At 37.6% G+C, this 18,186-nt stretch overlaps 1 protein-coding gene across 4 annotated transcripts in view; it reads right to left on the reverse strand.

The window, feature by feature from the left end:
* CACNA1G (calcium voltage-gated channel subunit alpha1 G) overlaps positions 1-18,186 on the reverse strand; it is a 419,473-nt gene that overhangs the window by 58,335 nt on the left and 342,952 nt on the right. For 2 of the 4 annotated variants that reach the window (XM_087887148.1, XM_087887145.1), the window contains exons 22-26: positions 14,185-14,311; positions 8,105-8,230; positions 6,695-6,784; positions 6,330-6,522; positions 1,016-1,066 (exon numbers count right to left, since the gene is read on the reverse strand). In XM_087887148.1, coding sequence (XP_087743274.1) covers positions 1,016-1,066; positions 6,330-6,522; positions 6,695-6,784; positions 8,105-8,230; positions 14,185-14,311 — 587 coding nt within the window. Of the gene's footprint in view, positions 1-1,015; positions 1,067-6,308; positions 6,523-6,694; positions 6,785-8,104; positions 8,231-14,184; positions 14,312-18,186 lie in introns of all 4 variants that reach the window. The other 2 variants (XM_087887147.1, XM_087887146.1) reach the window with 1 other exon arrangement.

The following is an 18,186-nucleotide window of genomic DNA, read 5'->3' on the forward strand; positions in this document are numbered from 1 at the left end:
CTTTTTATTATAACTATGATACATGTGGCTTTGGTAATACCATCCAGCTTCCGCACAGTCTTTCTTCCCATGCCTTACACATATTCCACGTACAGATATGATCCTTGCAGCCTCAGAGATAATGAAGAGGACTGATGGTTACAAGGTAAATCAAATTTACCTTAAGCTAAACTGAATATAAGGTATACCCAAGGTGTCTATAGGAAAAGGCAGTTAGGCCTGATGCAATTAGAAGCAGAGTGATTACATTAACTCCTTCCATGCTGGATTTATTCTATTGCTATGCTAGAAGAATTTAAGCAAATATAAACTGCTTTCTTCTAATGTGGAAGAACACTGGGTTCAGAAATGCAAAAGGGAGTCTCCAGTGGGGTTAGTCTGATGATAGCCTTTCTTATGGGCAATGGGATTCTCTTCTAGATTCTTTAGGAGAAGGAATCATTTAAATTTCCTTAAATTTTGGCAAGAGGGGGAGATGAGAACTGTGTTTCTTTTTCTTTTTCTCTCTCTGCTTCTCTCCAAAGTCCAGCAGAAAAAAAGGGGAACATGCAGAGAACCTGGAGGAAAAGCATGGATACTGCAAGCTATAAACAATAATTATTTAGGAGAGGCAGAGCCTGTCGGATCCATAGTTTTTGTATAAAGGGCCAAGCTGTTTAAAGGTAGAACATTAGAAGGCTGAGTGGCACATATAGAATAGCTCTAAAGTAGATGACCCAGACATCATCCAAAAATCTCTTTCTGAAAGCAGCAAAAGAGGACAATGTTTACGATGAGAAATAAAATTATTTGAAAACCAAGACAACATATAAAGATCCCAAATTAATTGTGTCAGTGATAGGTCAAGCCTGCAGATGTTTACACCAAAACAAAGCATGCAGAGTAGAGAGTGAGCAAAGAAAGACCTTCCAGTACACACAGTCTAGCGAGATGGCTCAAAGAACCCATGGCCAGCCGTTAAGTCACACAGCACGAAAAGTCACGTGAGACAAAGACGGCAAGGACATCCCAGTACCTGGCACTGCACTGGCTGAGCTGTCCATTAATACATCATCCAGCATTAGATCTAGAAGAACGAAAGGTCATTAAATCACCTGAGAGGACAGGAGGCAAACCCTTCATCCCACTTCCAGCGTTCAGCACTATTATGGCAAAGCAAACCAAGACCCCAATGGCTAAGGCATTTCCTATGAGATATCTAGTAGAGTTTAGAAGAAAGCATTGTGCAAATTCTGGAACACAATTCTACCTCATGGAAACAGCAAGATATTTTTTTCTGTTCAATGACCCAGGACAGTTTATAAACTGAACATATTATGGATTATCCTTTATATGGTGCCTTAGTTGGCCTCATTCAGTCTGTGCCAACCCTTCTGGAAGATGCCCACCTCAGGAGGCCTATACTAGATGGTCAGGATGCACCCTTCTCTTTCTCCATTCCTGCCCCCACATCACTGCAACCTCATTACTACTGGCTACCTTGCTACTCAGATTAAAATCTTCAAGATTGCTTTTGTGAGTGTGTATGAATTAATCATATTAATTCTGTTAGATATTAAGGATAAAAATAGGGCTTTAAAAATTATTTAGAGTACTGCAACTTGAAGATTTTTTTTACTTTTCTGAAGCAGATATTCCCTCTTTCTATCAGTTAGCAGAATGCAAATTTTTATCCGGTTCCTGAATCTACATCCAAAGTACTGGAAAATTATACATCAGTATACATAATTTTTCCAAATTTTGTGAAGCACTTTACAACTCAAGAGAGAAAGCAAGAGAGATCTGTGCAAAAATCCAGATATTAGGAAAAGGTGTGCACCTAAAATCATTATATTAAAGATCATTATTTCCAAATATTTTGTGCATTAAGATATGTACAAAAATGCATGTGAAACTTTTACATATGTAAATTTTATGTACCCTTCATTGCAAACAAATTCAGAAAAGAGACCAGATAAAGTTATGGATGGAAAAATAGGATTATGAACATAAAGAAATTTGATAATTTGTCTACTTTGAGTGATACTTGGGGATGGTATATCTTTTTAATTGGGTGTTCATATGAGGTGCTTTCATTCCAGTAATACAAGCCGTGGAAACACAGAATACCTTTATCTTTGCATGATTATGAGCCTTGGAATTAATAATATGTGGCATAGGACAAAAATAATTTTCTCCGCTGTGAGATAATGGTTAGCAACTACTGTTAGGGGAAAAAAATCTTTCACAAACTAATAGAATTTTTTAGGAATCTGTAAATCAGAGTAGAAGAGGTTTACATAAATAGGAGCAGCATTTTATTTGGTAGTGTTTATATGGAAGTTCCCTACAAAATTACTGGCTAGATTCCCAAAAGAACTACATTAGGGTAAACCATGTGTGGCCCTTAAGTTCCTTGCTGGGATCCCTCAGAGCCTTTTCTGACCAAGAAAACTGAAAACTTCCCATACAGAAGTGGGCAGCACATGAAAAAGATGAGTAAGCTATACAGTATAATAGGTATGTCACAGCTAATGTAAACTGAAATATCCCCATGTGACACATATGTATGTGATGTGAGCTTTGCAAATTTGGAACCTTTGGCCCCTGTAAAAGGTTATGTGACCCTCGACTATTAAATGATGGTCATTCTTAAAGTAAGCCATGATTTGGACAGTGTCTATTTTGCTGTTCATAAAAGGAGTCTATGACTTTATTAAGAAAGAAGAAAATGTGCCTCGCTGATTTTTGTATGATGTTAAAATGTAAGGTACATTACCATTCTGGTTTTTTTTGCAAAATGCCACTAGATTGTGAAAGAGTTTTCCTTAAAATGAATTATTCCTCTTGATGTGAAATTATTTTTTTTAAAAAAATATTAATGGATAATGAAAAGCCATATGATTCAAAAAGCTTTCAATAAGGCTGTGTTGGGAGAAAAGCAATTATATGTTCACCACATTTGTTATAGCTTTTTCTAATGAGACTCATTAATGAGAATCATAATTGTTAGGTTTACAAATGGGGACTGTAGTTTTGTTACAGTTTATATTAAATTCGTTTACTGATTAAATTGAACTATGTAATATTGATTCTGTTCACACATTAATACTATGTAAACAGTAAACCAAGATTTTTCAAAAACTATGATTTCTTAACCTATAATGACCTAGTTTGCATACAGCATATCACTCATAATAAGTGGGGTAGCAAATCATGTTGAGGCAAAAGGTAACAAACCATGTTGTAGCTAACCATTATATATGAACCCACCATTATATTTATTACCTTTAAGTATAGCTTTATTCTTCCAATTTAGCTTATCAAGAGTTTATTTACAATAATATGTAGTTAGATCATTTAATGTCCAGTATTATTAAGTCTATAAGTAGAACTATTGTTAAATATTACTGATAATATGAGTGCAGATATTATTATAGTATTATAAAAATAAGAACTGTAAATAATTCTCTCAATAATGGAATAATCATTCTTAAATCTGTAATTCATTTGTCTGCTTTAGCTCTAGTTGCATTTTTCAATGTGGGCTAACACCCTAGAGTTAATTATTATGATTTATAAAAGTTATTTCTGGACTGCTTCTATTTTTGTCCTTAGATATTTCCATGTAATTCCTGAAACTTTAACTCTGGGTTTTCAGGGGAACAGCAAGGTTATACCACTCATGCAGATGACTGGAAACATTACATTTTGTATATTTCTGCCTTCTGAGGAAAAAGAGCATGGTTGGAGGCCTGAGCTTAGGCAGGCCAAAGCAATTTAGAGGAAGGTTACACAATAAGCAATTAACAGGAAAATGACTTTTCTGGCAGAAAGAAAAGGCAGGTAAGGCAAGGCAGTGTTTCTCAACCTGGACAGCTTGAAGATGTGTTGACTTCAACTCAAGAAGGCAACTAAAGCTAAAGCAGACAAATGCTGGCTGGGGAATTCTGGGAGTTGAAGTCCATACATTTTAAAGTTGCCGAGATTGCATGGAGGTAAGGGAAGCTAAGGTAAGATACATTGTACAGTGGGGCAATATATCAAATTTTAAATAAGGATTCACTGAGAAACTAAAGGCAGATTATAAGGTCGGAGGAAAAAGTAGGTCTTTAACAATGCAGAACAAAATGGCATGCCAGATACAGCTTTTTTTTATGCCAAAACCTGCCAGAGGAACAATTCTGTGGAATATTTCAAAAGTATTCAGAACTTTCATTCCTCACAGGATTTTCCCCCCCAGAAAATTTAACAATTCTTAAAATGGCCCATTAAAAAAAATAGCAAAAACTTGCCTCTGGGAAAACAAAGTGATTGCTGGTAGAGTTGGATAACATAAGGAAGAAGATTATGTTTTCTTTATGCAATAAATAATAATAATAATAATAATAATAATAATAATAATAATAATAATAATAATAATATTTTTTAAAAAAAAATCCAAAGATTTGGTGTATATTATGCCCTGTACCACATTTATAATGTAAATAGAAATTAAGATGTGCAGAATTATGAAAGCAGAAACCCAGTTTCGAGGTGTTTTTTTTACTGACATGATATATGATTAAGACCAGTGGTAAAATCCAAATTTTTTTACTACTGGTTCTGTGGGCATGGTTTGGTGGGCATGGTGTGGCTTAGTGGGCATGGCAGGGAAAAGATACTGCAAAATCTCCATTCTCACCCCACTTCAGGGGAAGGATACTTCAAAATCCCCATTCCCTCCCCACTCCTGGGGGAAGGATATTGTAAAACCTCCATTCCCATCCCACCCTGGGGCCAGCCAGAGGTGGCATTTGCCAGTTCTCTGAACTGCTCAAAAATTCCGCTACCTGTTCTCCAGAACCTGTCAGAACCTGCTGGATATCACCCCTGATTAAGACAGTCTGCAACTAGCTTTTTCACTTTTGCATAATACATGCATTCTAAACCCGAATCCCAAGGATTTTAGCAGAGGAAGTCAATGTATAGCTTTAATATTAAAGAAATTGATAACCCTTAGGTTAGGTATATACATTTCTTGATACATAGGTCAACATACTTGTGTCCTGTTAGTTGTGAAAAGATATCTGGAGCACCTCATAGCATCTTAGTGTATAACAGATCTCTCTTCTTTTAAGACATGAAGTTTCATAAAACTCAACATAAGGAACCAGAGTGCTGGTATGACTTAGCTTTGAACGTTCAGTCTGGAATCCTTATATTTGAATAAAGAGAGTTAAAATTCAAGGTTTAGAAACGGCTTTATCATACGATAAAGAAGGATTAGATGTGATTAATTTGTTTATGGTCTTATTAATTAGTATTGAAACAAGCAGATAGAAAGCAAAGCAAAGCAGAAATAGGAGGTTAAACAATTGTATTAAAACTAAAGAGAAATTCCCATAGATATATTGATGCTTCTCTAAAAAGGATTTAATAAAAGTAAAAATGAGAAAAAAGTTTCAGAACATATTAAGATGACTGTAACACGAAACACCATGAATGGACACATGGAATGGTAACATGACAATAGACGCCAGGAACAATAGAAAACATGCAAAATGAAGGAGAGTTCCTCTGACCTGTGACCTCTGACCTGATCATTACCTCCTGCTTTTCCAATTAAATAAAAACTGAAGTAAGAAAGACAACATGTGAAGTTTCTCAGATTTCACAAGTCTAATGCGGTTATCAAAAGTTCTAAGCTTTATTCTACATTAAATAGCTTAATAAGTTTGGGTTTCAGTAGATTTACTCCAAATTGGTTAATTTCATTTGGTTAATTTCTTATTTTGACATTTTTTTTAAAAGAAAAAGAATCTGTATTTCTCAAGTAAATGCATTATATTTCCAAGCAATTCTAATACAAAATGGCTTTATTATTACATCCTTGAAAATTTTATATTTTGTCAGTCCATATTAGCCAAAAAAATTAGCAAAAGTGATTTCATTTTGACATTTCAAGTCTGTAATAAACCAAATAGTGAAACTAACTATCAGCAACAGTGCAGAATGCGCCTAAAATAATTGGCCCATTCTGGAACTGTTAGTCTTTGCATTCAGCACTATTTGGATAAAGCTATGCTTTTATACAATGGAAAAAATATATTTAAATTACTGTAGTGCGTTTTAAACTGCCCAGCATATTAAAATAATTGCAAATCATGCAGCTGTTGATGTATTTCTATTGGTTTTTGCTTAGCCTGTACCAGTGCTATATTTCTTCATGCAAATTTTGTAGCTGGACATGCTTATGAGGGGGATCTAGCTTTCAAATGCTAGGCAGGGAATAGGGGAGACTGTCAAAGGTCAAGCAGGACTCAGAAAGATGAGGAAAGACTACCGACCAGCCATCTGTTTCTCCTTACTCCTTCTCTTTTTCTCCAGGCGTTTAAGCCTCTTCTCTTCCCGTCTCTTGGCTTCTTCTTCTTCCTGATGCTGACGACATTTATGGAAATTCTCCACCACGACCCCCACAAACATGTTGAGCACAAAGAAGGCAACTATCAGCAGGAAGGAGATAAAGTAGAGGAGCATCCAAGGATTATAGTTCATGACTGGCTATAAAATAAAGGGAGAAGCCATTACACTCTATCAGGATTAGAATTTAACACTGTTCATGATAAATTTAGGAACTCTAAATATTTGTATTTCACAATATTTGAAAGAGTAATCTCCAAAGCAAACACACCTATTCCTTGGGCTTCTGGCAATGTTGTACCAAAACACCTACCTGTTGGTCTACTCCTACAGCATCCAATCCATCGTACATTATGTCCACCCACCCGTCTTTAGATGCCAGAACAAATAAAGACATTAAAGCCTAGAAAAACAAAAGGAAACAAAGCATTTTAGCTTAGAGGGAAGACAATATAATATATATCATATTCTACCTGCCTCTTGACTCATGTTTGAATTTGTACTTTTTTTGTTTTCAACCTAGTTGATAATAATAAGCCAAAGCTTCTTACCAGGAAAAAAGGTATCAAGTATTCACAAGAAGGGTTATTCCAACAAACAGGAACAACCTTACTTTTAACCTCCATCCATTTTTACTTAACCTTTATCATACTGCTGAAATATGATTTCCTGGGGTAATAGTAAATTTATTTATTTAGAAGATTTCTATGGCCACCAGTGATTCTCAGTGACTCTGGGTGGCTTACAAAGAATAAAAACCCAATATAAAAGAATAAAAAACTCCCTGGTGACAATACACAATCAATCAAGCCACTTGATGGGCTCCATCCCACGCTGAGTTCTTCAGGCCATTGCCAAAACCAGGCCTTCAGGGCCTTATGAAAGTATGTCGGGGTGGGGGGGAATGGGACAGGGACGGACAGAACAGTCTAATCTCTGCAGGGATATTATTCCAAAGGGAGGGAGCTACCACAGAGAACACCCTTCTTCTGGGTCCTGTCAGTTGTACCTCCTTAGGAGATGGGACCTGCAACATGCCTTGCCTCCCCACTCTAGTGGGTTGGGTGGATATAACCAGGAAGAGATGGTCCCTTAGATCAGGGGTCTCCAAACCTTGGCAACTTTAAGACTTGTGGACGTCAACTCCCAGAATTCCTCAGCCAGCTTTGGACTTCAACTCCCTTTGCTGGCTGAGGAATTCTATGGTCCCAAGCCATGAAGGGCTTTAAAGGTGACAACCAACTTCTTGAATTGCACCGGAAGCAAATTGGCAGCCAATGTAGCTCCCACAGGAGAGCTGACACATGTGCACACCTGAGCCTACACAAAACCATGTGGGTCACTGCATTTTGAACCAATTGGTGCTTCTGGATGCTTTTCAAGAGCAGCCCCATGTAGAGCGCATTGCAATAGTCAAGATGGGACTGAGATAGTAGATGTGCAGGGTTCATGGTTTCAGTCTCCTGAGTCTGAAGTTTTCTTCATGCTAGTTATGAGTTTGATTACACTATTGTACAGTCATTAAATGTCTAAAGAGTGTGGGCTGGTCTTAATTGTGATAGGAATGTATACCAAGTGAGGATCTTTAAATGTAGACAGTACGACTAGGAAGTGCTGTAGATGATTTGCTATGGTGGCTGCAATATATACAAGGTTATTTCACATCTGCTTTGAATCAAAGCAAATAAGGGAGCACTGCAGCAGATTACCGTTCCATCAGTACCTGGCCAAGATTATCAAAATTATACTTGTGCCGGATCCATTTATAGTTGGCTTCTGCACAGTCTGACCTGTTGGTAATGTTCCTTGTGTCTTCCCCTTGGCAGACAAAAAACTTCCCCTTGAACAGCTGTGAAAAAGGAGAGAATACTCGGTCACTGAAATAATACGGGGAGGTCTTTTTCTGTAGACTTCCACAGTGTACCATTTGCAAATGTCTGATTTTTAAGCTCTTCCTACAGAGAGGCCCATCTGCATCTCACTTGAGCTTTTGGCATTAGCCCAAAGCTTTTAGCCATCCAATTTTATGGAAGGAATACTGTAGCATTGCTGTTTTTAAGCTGCTGCTATTCTTGATTTATACAGGTTTTGCTGTATAATTACAGCATTATACATTCTATACTTTGCTGGTTTTCAAAAACATAGTAATGATTTAGTATGAGCCCATCCTATTTCACTAAAAGGTAGCATTAAAATACTTACAATAAATGAACAAAGCGAATTTTTCAGTAAAGAGGTCATGGCTGAACCTTTCTCAGCTTGGAATCCTCTTAAAAATCTTAGCTCTTGCACAGTCTGCATGGCTTTACAAAACAAGTTGTACAATGCTCTTGTAGGGTGAGGTTTTCAGATTGAAATACGACAAATATATTTGAAAACCAGGCATTATCTGAAAACTCCAATCAATGCAAAGATTGGTATTCTGTAAAGTTTTTCAAGAATATTATCCCTTTGCCAATAGAGCTTTGGCATTCTGTTAAATAACCATCTGAGTGCGACACAATGCTAGAATACATATACTTTCATCTTACTTATTACAAGTATTTATCCCATATCTTGCCTTGGAATTACCCTCTATGCCAGTGATGGCTAACCTTTTCTGGACTGAGTGCCCAAAGCGCATGCGCCTAAACCCCCAAACTGCAACGCGCATGCAGGCCCTGCACATGTGCCCCGCCCCCATGATTGTGCATGCGCCTCCTGTATGTACCCTGCCCCCTGTGCATGTGTGCACGCCACCCTGAATGCCCCCCTCCCTATGCATGCACCCTCCCAAGCCCCCCGCATATGCACAGCAGAGACCCGAAGATTAGCTGGCTGGTGGGAGGCGCGTGGGCATGTGCAGCAGAGCTGAACTTGGGCAACGGCTCACGTGCCCACAGAGAGGGCGCTGCATGCCACCTCTGGCACTTGCGCAATAGGTTCGCCATCACGGCTCTATGCTAATTTATGTTCCAGGTGAAATTTGCAGTTCAGCCTTAATGGATACTTTAACACAAATAAGTATAAAGACAATCCATAGTTGGCTAGAGGCAGCGGGTAAGATGGTTCTTAAAGACTTGGGTACCCCTCCCCCTTTTTAATGATTATATTTTTCCAGTGGTCAACTATCTACCCTGGGAGCTGCCAAGCAGGACTTGAGGGCACTAGCAGTCTCCTGCCCTTGCCTCTTAGCAACTGGCATTGTCTTAAAAACTGGTGCTAAAACATAGCTTTCATGATCAGTAGCAGCTAAAAAGCTTATTATCTCTTCTTTGGTCTGTAAGAATGGTAGAAACTGTATGTCAATGGACTTATTAGTATAGCTGTGAAGGCCACCAGGGAAGTAATAAGAGACTAGGTTTATAGATGGTGGTGTGCACATTCTTGAGGAAGAAGCATTTATCTCTCAACTTGAAAGAGGCAATGGTGTGCCTCCTTCTTAAGAATATGTCCTGACCCAGCTATTTTATACAACTATTCCCTGGCTCTAACTTTATATTTTTAGACAGTACACTATAGGGAAGGTTTTGAAAGGTGGTCAGCATAAAGCTATAGATTATTTAGACCTTTGTTAATCAGGATTTATGCCTGACTCTGGGATGGAAATCAGAATGTTCTCCCTGTTGGATGATCTTCAGCAGGACTGGGATGGAGCATGTGGCTAGATCTTTTCTGAATCCCTTGGTAACTTTCATTGCCTTCAAATATGCTACCCTTCTGGACCAACTGAGACGACTAGGAATGGGAGATACTGTGTTGAAGTAGTCTCCTCCTTTTCCCCCTAAGTGTTTTATTTTATTTAGTGATAGTGGGGGGACAGGTTGAACTTTCAGTTACTCCAGAGTGGGTTCCCAGAGGGCTCAGCCCTCTTCTACTTTTTAGTAGGAAATATGAAACTGCTAGAAAAAGTCATCTGGGTTTGGATCATCCCCACCCTGTTGGACTTCCAAACAAGGTGCAAAGACGAGGCTCTTCAGGAAATCATTAGGGATGATGGAGATTTATCTGTCAACCTTAGATGGCACAGTTAGCAAACATATTTGTTAGATTATAATGGTTTTAATCTTGTTGTTGCTTAATGTAAACTGCTCAGAAATAATAGGAACTGAATGGCATAGAAACTATAGTAAATGAATATAACAGATAAATGATATATTCAAGGTCAACCCTCCCCCAATTTTTAGGGGGACTTCATTTCAACTATTGTCAGAAAAATCCTGGAATTTACTTTTTTTTAAGTGAAAATATTTACATTTTGCCTCTCCTTAGATTTATGGTATATTACAAAGCACTTAATAAAACCTTTAGGACAGCCACACTGTATGTCCTTTAAAAAATGTAGACATTAATTCACTAAGAACCGCAAGGAGATTAAAGTGGAAATTAAATTGATGAGTTCAGCTATCAAAACCTGTTCAGACAAATGGAACTTAAGATTCTTTTTTCTCCCAAAATTTCAGCAAGGGGAAGAACTGATGCGCCACTTCCAAAAGGAGAGATTAAAGCCTCAACCATATTACTGATGAAGCTGTGATTTGCATAGCTGTTGTTATGATTGCTACCAGGAGAGAAGCGACGCAAGGCAAGCTAGCTGAACAACAGCCATGTATAAAGAGAGTGGCTTCCTTTTTAAACTAGAGTTTAATCCTACTTAAATAAACACGATGTAGTGGCTGCTAGGTTAAATAAGAGACAAGAGTGCACATCTGAAAAAGTGACACAGAAGGGAGAGTTTTGAAAAGTGCTGCTTCTCCTACTTGAGCAGAGACCTCAGCTGAAATTCTTCATACAGATAGCAGAGAAGGCATCGACATCACTTTGTGTTAAAACAAGCCAAACAACCCTTAAGACTTGATTTCAACAATGTCAGATGTGATTATCAACCAGGAGAAAACTATAAAAATCCCAGGGGATTAATTGTGTCACATATTCAATGGCAAACATGAAGTGGCAGAGCATGACAGCTATTATGATAGATGGAACAGAGTGGCCTGTATTAGCCTAAGCTGAGATGCCTTCACTTTTTTTTATCGAGTGACAGCAGGTCCTAGCATGGTCATGCCTTGTTTCCCTATGGCAAGGCACTATTCTCACCAGCTTTTAAAATATCACCTCTTTATCTGAACTCTAGAATAAATGTCAAACCTGTGAGCAGTCCAAATAATAGGGATCAGCACACAGAGTGACAGATCTCACATAAGGTGGCATTTTATTTTATTTTACCTAGGATAAGTAACTGGGTGGTAGCCGCATAGCAAGCATCAACAGTGAGTGAGTTCTCCTAGCTTAATCATAGTTGGGCACTAATTCTACTTTCTTAATTAAACTCCTTCGAACCAAACCAAACAGCAAACTCCTTCAAAACAAAATGAACTAACCAGATTCTTATCATAGTGTCTATGACAATAATTTGCTGTTGTTTAGTCTACAGCAATGGAAGATAAGACAGAACCCAGGAATCAACATATTTGGAAAGAGTTCCAAGCAAGGAATAGAATATCCAATAGACAATTCTTGTGTTTGGGAAGTGGGACTGATTGATTGATTGACTGATTACATGCTATCAAGATTGTGCCAACTCTTTAAGATCACATCAGTAGACTTTCTCCAGAGAAAGTCCTCTGTCCTCTGATCCTCATCTTTCTGGTTTCCTAATGGTACATCCCTTGCCATTATAATAAAGTTCCTCCTTCTTGCTGATGATCATTCTTCCACCTTCCACCATTGTGAAATTCTCAAGGGATTTGAGTCTTTACATAATGTGTCCAAAATATGATAACTTGTCCCTTGTTTGAGAACATTAGATTAACTTGTTCAACCATTTGTTTATCTCCAAAGTCTTCTCCAACACCAGAGTTCAAAAACATTAATATTCTTTCTTCTATCTTGTGTTTTCAAAGTTCAATTTTTGCTTTCATAGTATATTACCAGAAGACTTGAAGGACCAGACTTAGGACCAATTCTCCTGTAGAAAATCTATGTGATCATTAAAAGTTGACACCAGTTTGATGGTAGTTAATCAAATGTCCATGTTATTATCAATTTTAAGGTCGGTTGTTGTATACGTTGTCATTAGTTTGATCTTGTGATTGAAATGTTCAATGCCAGCACACTTCAATCTGCTAATGCCTAAAATGTCAATAGGTAGAACTTTTTGTCTTTTACTATGCTGAGTTATTCCGTGTTCATGCTATGAAACATTCTATGTTTCCACTATAATTTTCTCTTTGCAGCTCATTTTTTTCCCCATTGCATCAGCAATTAAATATCCAGAAGGCTTTATAATCTGGCCGTGTCATATATACCATTGTTACTTCAAAAGACCCTCAAGTCTTCCTAAGTAACAAGTTGAGTATCATCTGACCTGATGGGTATACCATCTGGCACTATATTATCAATCATTTTATATGATCTATCTATGTTGTTTTCTTGGTAAAATATAGGACTGCTTTACCTTTCCCTGCACTGTTTGAAATAATACCTTTTGCCATTGTTGTTAAAGTGATCATTCAACATGTTCCCATATTGCTGCTTCCCTTCATAGGCAAGCTTTAACTGGTCAGCTAGTGTGACTTTGAGATCTTGAGTGATGCTGTGGGGGAGTACATGACATGAAAGCCAGCCGGGTGATCTTAAGCCAGTCACTGTCTCTCAGCCCTATTCACCTCATAAGGTGGCTGTTGTGTGGAAAGTAAGAGGAGGAAGGTGTATTGGATATGTTTGCCACCTTGAGTTATTTATAAAAATAATAAAGTTGGAATACAAACAAACACCCTTGGTATATATTCTCTGCAGTCTTTACTCATCCCTCCCAGGAGTTTCCATCCCCACCATGAGGCAGCATAGCAGGACTTGGGAAGGAAGAAATGGCACTAAATATGGCTAAATATAAGGCTTACAAATGCTGAACATGAGCTCTGGTTTAGTTACAAGGATAAAACAGATATAACCAATTATGTATCAGCACATTTCTCCATAAATAATATATGAAGAGAACAGATGGGCATATTATTAAGTTACTATGAATCTTGCAATCAATTAAAAAAAAAAACCACTGGCATTATACAAAAATGTGGAATGAGCTTCAATTTCAGTTGTTTTCATTCCACGTTTTGATTGGCTTACAAAGAATGCTCATTCATATTATTATATTTAATAATCCTATGGATTTTTTTCTATAGAGATCATGTATTCATCTAAAAGGAGGAGAGTTCTGAATTTAACTTTCAAAAAAGTAGATAGAAAAAAAAATTGAAATCCCTGCACAATATCTTTCTTGTTAATCTAGTACAGAGGTCTTCAAACTTGGCAGCTTTAAGACTTGTGGACTTTAACATAGCTGGCTGGAGAATTCTGGGAGTTGAAGTCCACATGTCTTAAAGCTGCCAAGTTTGAGGACCCCTGATCTAGTATGTCAAATCTAGCTGACACCAATGAGGATTCCAATGCCCTCTACAACTGTGCATTAATGTGTGTGTGTGTGTGTGTATGTATGTATGTATGTATGTATGTATGTATGTATGTATGTATGTATATAAATAAAGGGAAGAAACTGATGAAGAAGAAGGGAAGGAAGGGGAAGGAAAGGGAAGGGAAGAAATTGGCATCAATGAGAACCATTGCATGATCATGCAGAGTAACATAAGTCACTCTCACCATAGGCATGCACAGGGCCAAAATCTAATTTTGTAAAATCACTTGTAGGCTCCACCTCTCATGAGAGACATCAATATTAGAAAAGATTGATGTGTATGAAATTCTCAAACCCTCTGTACTGAATGAGTAAAGTAAAGTTCTCAGGAAACTCTACCCAGAACTTACCTGGACTCCCAAGATGCCAAAAATGATGAAAAAAGCACAGCAAATCACAACAATGTTTCCAATGGGTTTCAGGGAGGACATCAGGGTTTCCACAACCAACTTCAGCCCTTGTGCTCGACTGATGACCCTGAAAGGCAAAAATGGCTTATTAATAGAATCCTACGACACGAGACTAGCAAACCACTTGGAAGAAAGCCTTTAAACTGTTCACAAAGGACTAATCGATACATAGAAGAGGAAACTATGGAACTGCCATTGTGCCAATGAGAGAGTTCCATTGACTGACACCTATTCTGTTCAATAGACTTCAGTCAGGCCCAAGAGAGGAAAACTCTGCCTATATTAGGGAATACATTTATTCAACAATGATAATGACTACAGGAGGCTAAATGTGATGCACGGTGTTATCACTTTACAATAGCTTAGAAAGGCTGTATTTCTTCTTAATGTCTGTGTATGTTTTTTTTTTACTTTTCCTCTATGCCACAAAAACTTTGTTTTATTGAATTAAATAATTCCTGTAGGAGTCTGTTCCAAAAAGTGACTTGCTGGCTGAGGATTCTACGAGTTGAAGTCCATACATCTTAGGTGGTCAAATTTGAAAAACACTTTCATAAAAGTATTTACTATCATAAATGGAATGCATATTGCAGAACACCTGATTTCTCGGGTTATAGCCTTGAGACAATTTTTACGAAAAGCAGCTCATGTAAAGAAGTAGTTAAGATGCTGGACTAGAGAAACCCATCTTCAGCTATGAAAACCAACAGGGTGACACTGACTAACAAACAGCAATCAGCTGAAGCTACCCCACAGGGCTGTTGTGAATTAAAATTGGAGGAGGGAATACTGTCCTCATTGAACGACTGGAGGAAAGGCAGGATATAAGTCTGTCTGTCTATCTGATTCCTTAGCTCCACTTTGAAGAGCAGATAGGACAGTGGCAAAACACCCAAAGTAACTGGATTGCAGGGTAATATAATAACTTTGCAGCTGTAGACATTTCTGAACAGTTGAATTTACAGATTTTGCCAGATGCTGACCTAAAAAAGACATTTTGCCCACAGGCACTTTAAAACAATAGAATCTAGAGATTGTTAAGAGCAGCACATGCAACTTATATTTTTTCCCCTTAAGGCTACTGCCAACAAAAATGTCAAAATATGAGGAAAATTCTATATCAAAGGACAAAAATTGCAGGCAGTAGCCTAATATATTTCACACAGTGGAGAACCTCCTAAGATTTATTTTATTTTTGATGTGTCTCTGTAATGGGATGTGGGAATAACCTTGGGAGGCAGAAGGAAGAGCCACAGCCTCTGATGTGGTCAGAGAAATCTGAGTCCAAAGAAAGAAAAGGACTGGAAAAAGTGACTCAGAAGGGAGTCCCTAGTTTTCTGGGAAGTAAACTAGTCCCCTCCCTAGTTTTATGGGAAGTAAAGGCAGGGGAGGTGAGGGAAACACTTTCAGACATTCAAGATTCTGTTACTACAATCTGTTACTCATGGTTTGGGTTTCCAGACTGGTTGCCCCAAAGATGCTTTTTTTCAAGAGGCAACTGGACTTTCTGGGGTTTTTTTGAAGACGTTTCGCTTCTTGGATGAGAAGCAAAACATCTTCAAAGAAAAACCTGAAAGTCCAGTTGCCTTTTGAAAAAGCACCTTTGGGACAACCATGACCTGGATGACTGAGAATTTCCATAGACATTTCATATCTGAATAACCTTGAAGTTCTGACAGTCTATATACTTCAGCTCAGTTTCCTATAACGTGGACTATCACATTTCTTCTCTTATAATGAGCAAAACTGAATAAACAAATGAAACCTTCACAACCATAGTTTTACTAGTTCCCTCATTGATAAGTTAAACAGTAATCTGTTTGTCAACATGGACAATACACAATTTAGCTTCATATTCATATTACAGAGCACAATTCAACAGTCAAGTCCCTTCTTTCCTGTGTACAAAGGTTTATTTCTGTCAAAAGTCAAAATTAATGATTATAATCTAACTACTACCACTAGTGATACTATTTCCTATTTGGGATTTCTGAGCATTGCTGCCCATTAAGAGAAATCTCTTTCCATCGCTTATTTTGCTCCTTTTCCAAAGCTCTAATAATGCATATTTTTTCTACATTTCATTTCTCATTAAAGCTGAAATTAATATAGTACTGTTTGTCATCCTTTCCTTGTCATTATTTGCATTCCCAGGAAAACAGACTTTGGCTGATCTCAGTAGAAGGACTTTCTTATTTTAATTGTCCTCAAATGCTTTAATTCTCGCATAGTTGTGGTGTGACATTATTTCACCTAAATATGGAGCAGCATTAATCAATCAGATTTATATTTTCAGTGCCATTTGTTAATTCTGATTTTATTTTGGCTGATCCATTATCTGCTGTATTAGCCTTTAAAATTGGCTAAATGTCCTTTGGAATTACTATTTCAAGATTTTTGAGTTAAACAGATTTGTAGGAACATATTTGGGCAACCAATCAGGTCACTTTTTTCCCAAGCAAAATTACAAATACCTATAATTATTAAATATGCAACAGGATATTTTGTCCTTCCTTCTTTATGCACCAATATACCCAACTGCATAGTTTAACAGTAATTCTATAAATCACTATTATGAATGTGCTTTCATATATGCAATAATGAATTCCATATCCCTAAAGTAACTCTGGATGGTCAGACATACTTAGCTTCAGAACAGATCAAACATATTATGGTAGCTTCAGAAAGGTCATTCAGCTCCTGTGAGTACAAGAGTGTTGTATGAAGCTACCTGAATACTTAATCATATCATTGGCCCATCTTACCCAATTCTTGGGAAGTTTCAACATACAATTTAGCGTGACTTGAATAAATTGAAACAAGCTTCAGGCTTGAATGCTCCCCTCTTTTCCTTCCATACAAATGTGAAGAAAAGTTTGGAACATTTCACTTCCTTTCTATATATTTGAAGTTTGTTCTATTACTCGAGCTAACAGACGGCTACTAAGTATGGACATGAAAAATCTGTGTTTAATGTAAATGAGAGCCAAATCGTTTTGAAGTCTTCTTTGTAGCCATATGGAAAAACAGAAAGTCCACATTCCAGACTGATAGCTTAGAATGATTTAAATATGAGATGGTTATGAGATGGCTATGTCCCTTCCTCTCAAAGTATTTATTTATTTATTTACATCCCAATTTTATAATTTTTATAAATAACTCAAAGCGGTGAACATATCCATCACACTTTCCTTCTCATCTTTTCCCCCTCAACAACAACCCTGTGAGGGAGATTGGGCTGAGATAGAGTGACTGGCCCACAGCTGGCTTACATGGCTAAGATGGGACTTGGACTCACCATCTCTAGCTTTCTAGCCTGGTGCCTTAACCACTAGACCATTCATTTCCTTAGACATTTCCTGAACCTGGGTCATTTTCCAGGCATAGCTGAAGCCTTCTCCTCAGAAACAGCAGAGATCAATATCAGAAAAATTCAGATTCCACCTTCTATTTCTCTAAAGGACTACCAAAGTCATATTTTGCATTCTCCATGGGGACGAATACAGATGAATTCTAATTTTATACAGTACATTTTACAAGTCAATCTCCAGAAATGAATAAAATTCCTCACAACTCTCCCCTCCCTTTTATTTGATTTGATCTTAACCTTTGATCTGAGTTATACCTTTCTGAACTCTCCTTTTACTAGCTCACTGTGCTACATTTTTGCTGGACCTTTAATCATGGAGCACCCTAATGAATAGGCGAGGAACTGTCATAACTGTGGATTACAGCCTTACAGTTGGGTAGTGTCAATATTGCAGTCAATAGGGAAGATAGAGGTGTATAAGAAAACCAAGCAGCCGAAATGACTACATTAAGGCTTCATAAAGTAAAGAAGAAGCACATGAACAATTGATGTTAATAGTGACTTGCTCTGTGATAGTGGCCCCCCTCCCTGAACCACCCTTCTACTACCTGTCATATTCCTATGTTAGGACT

Source organism: Pantherophis guttatus, chromosome 2, assembly GCF_059756535.1.
Source record: "Pantherophis guttatus breed Tessera chromosome 2, ASM5975653v1, whole genome shotgun sequence".
Taxonomy (NCBI): Eukaryota; Metazoa; Chordata; class Lepidosauria; order Squamata; family Colubridae; genus Pantherophis; species Pantherophis guttatus.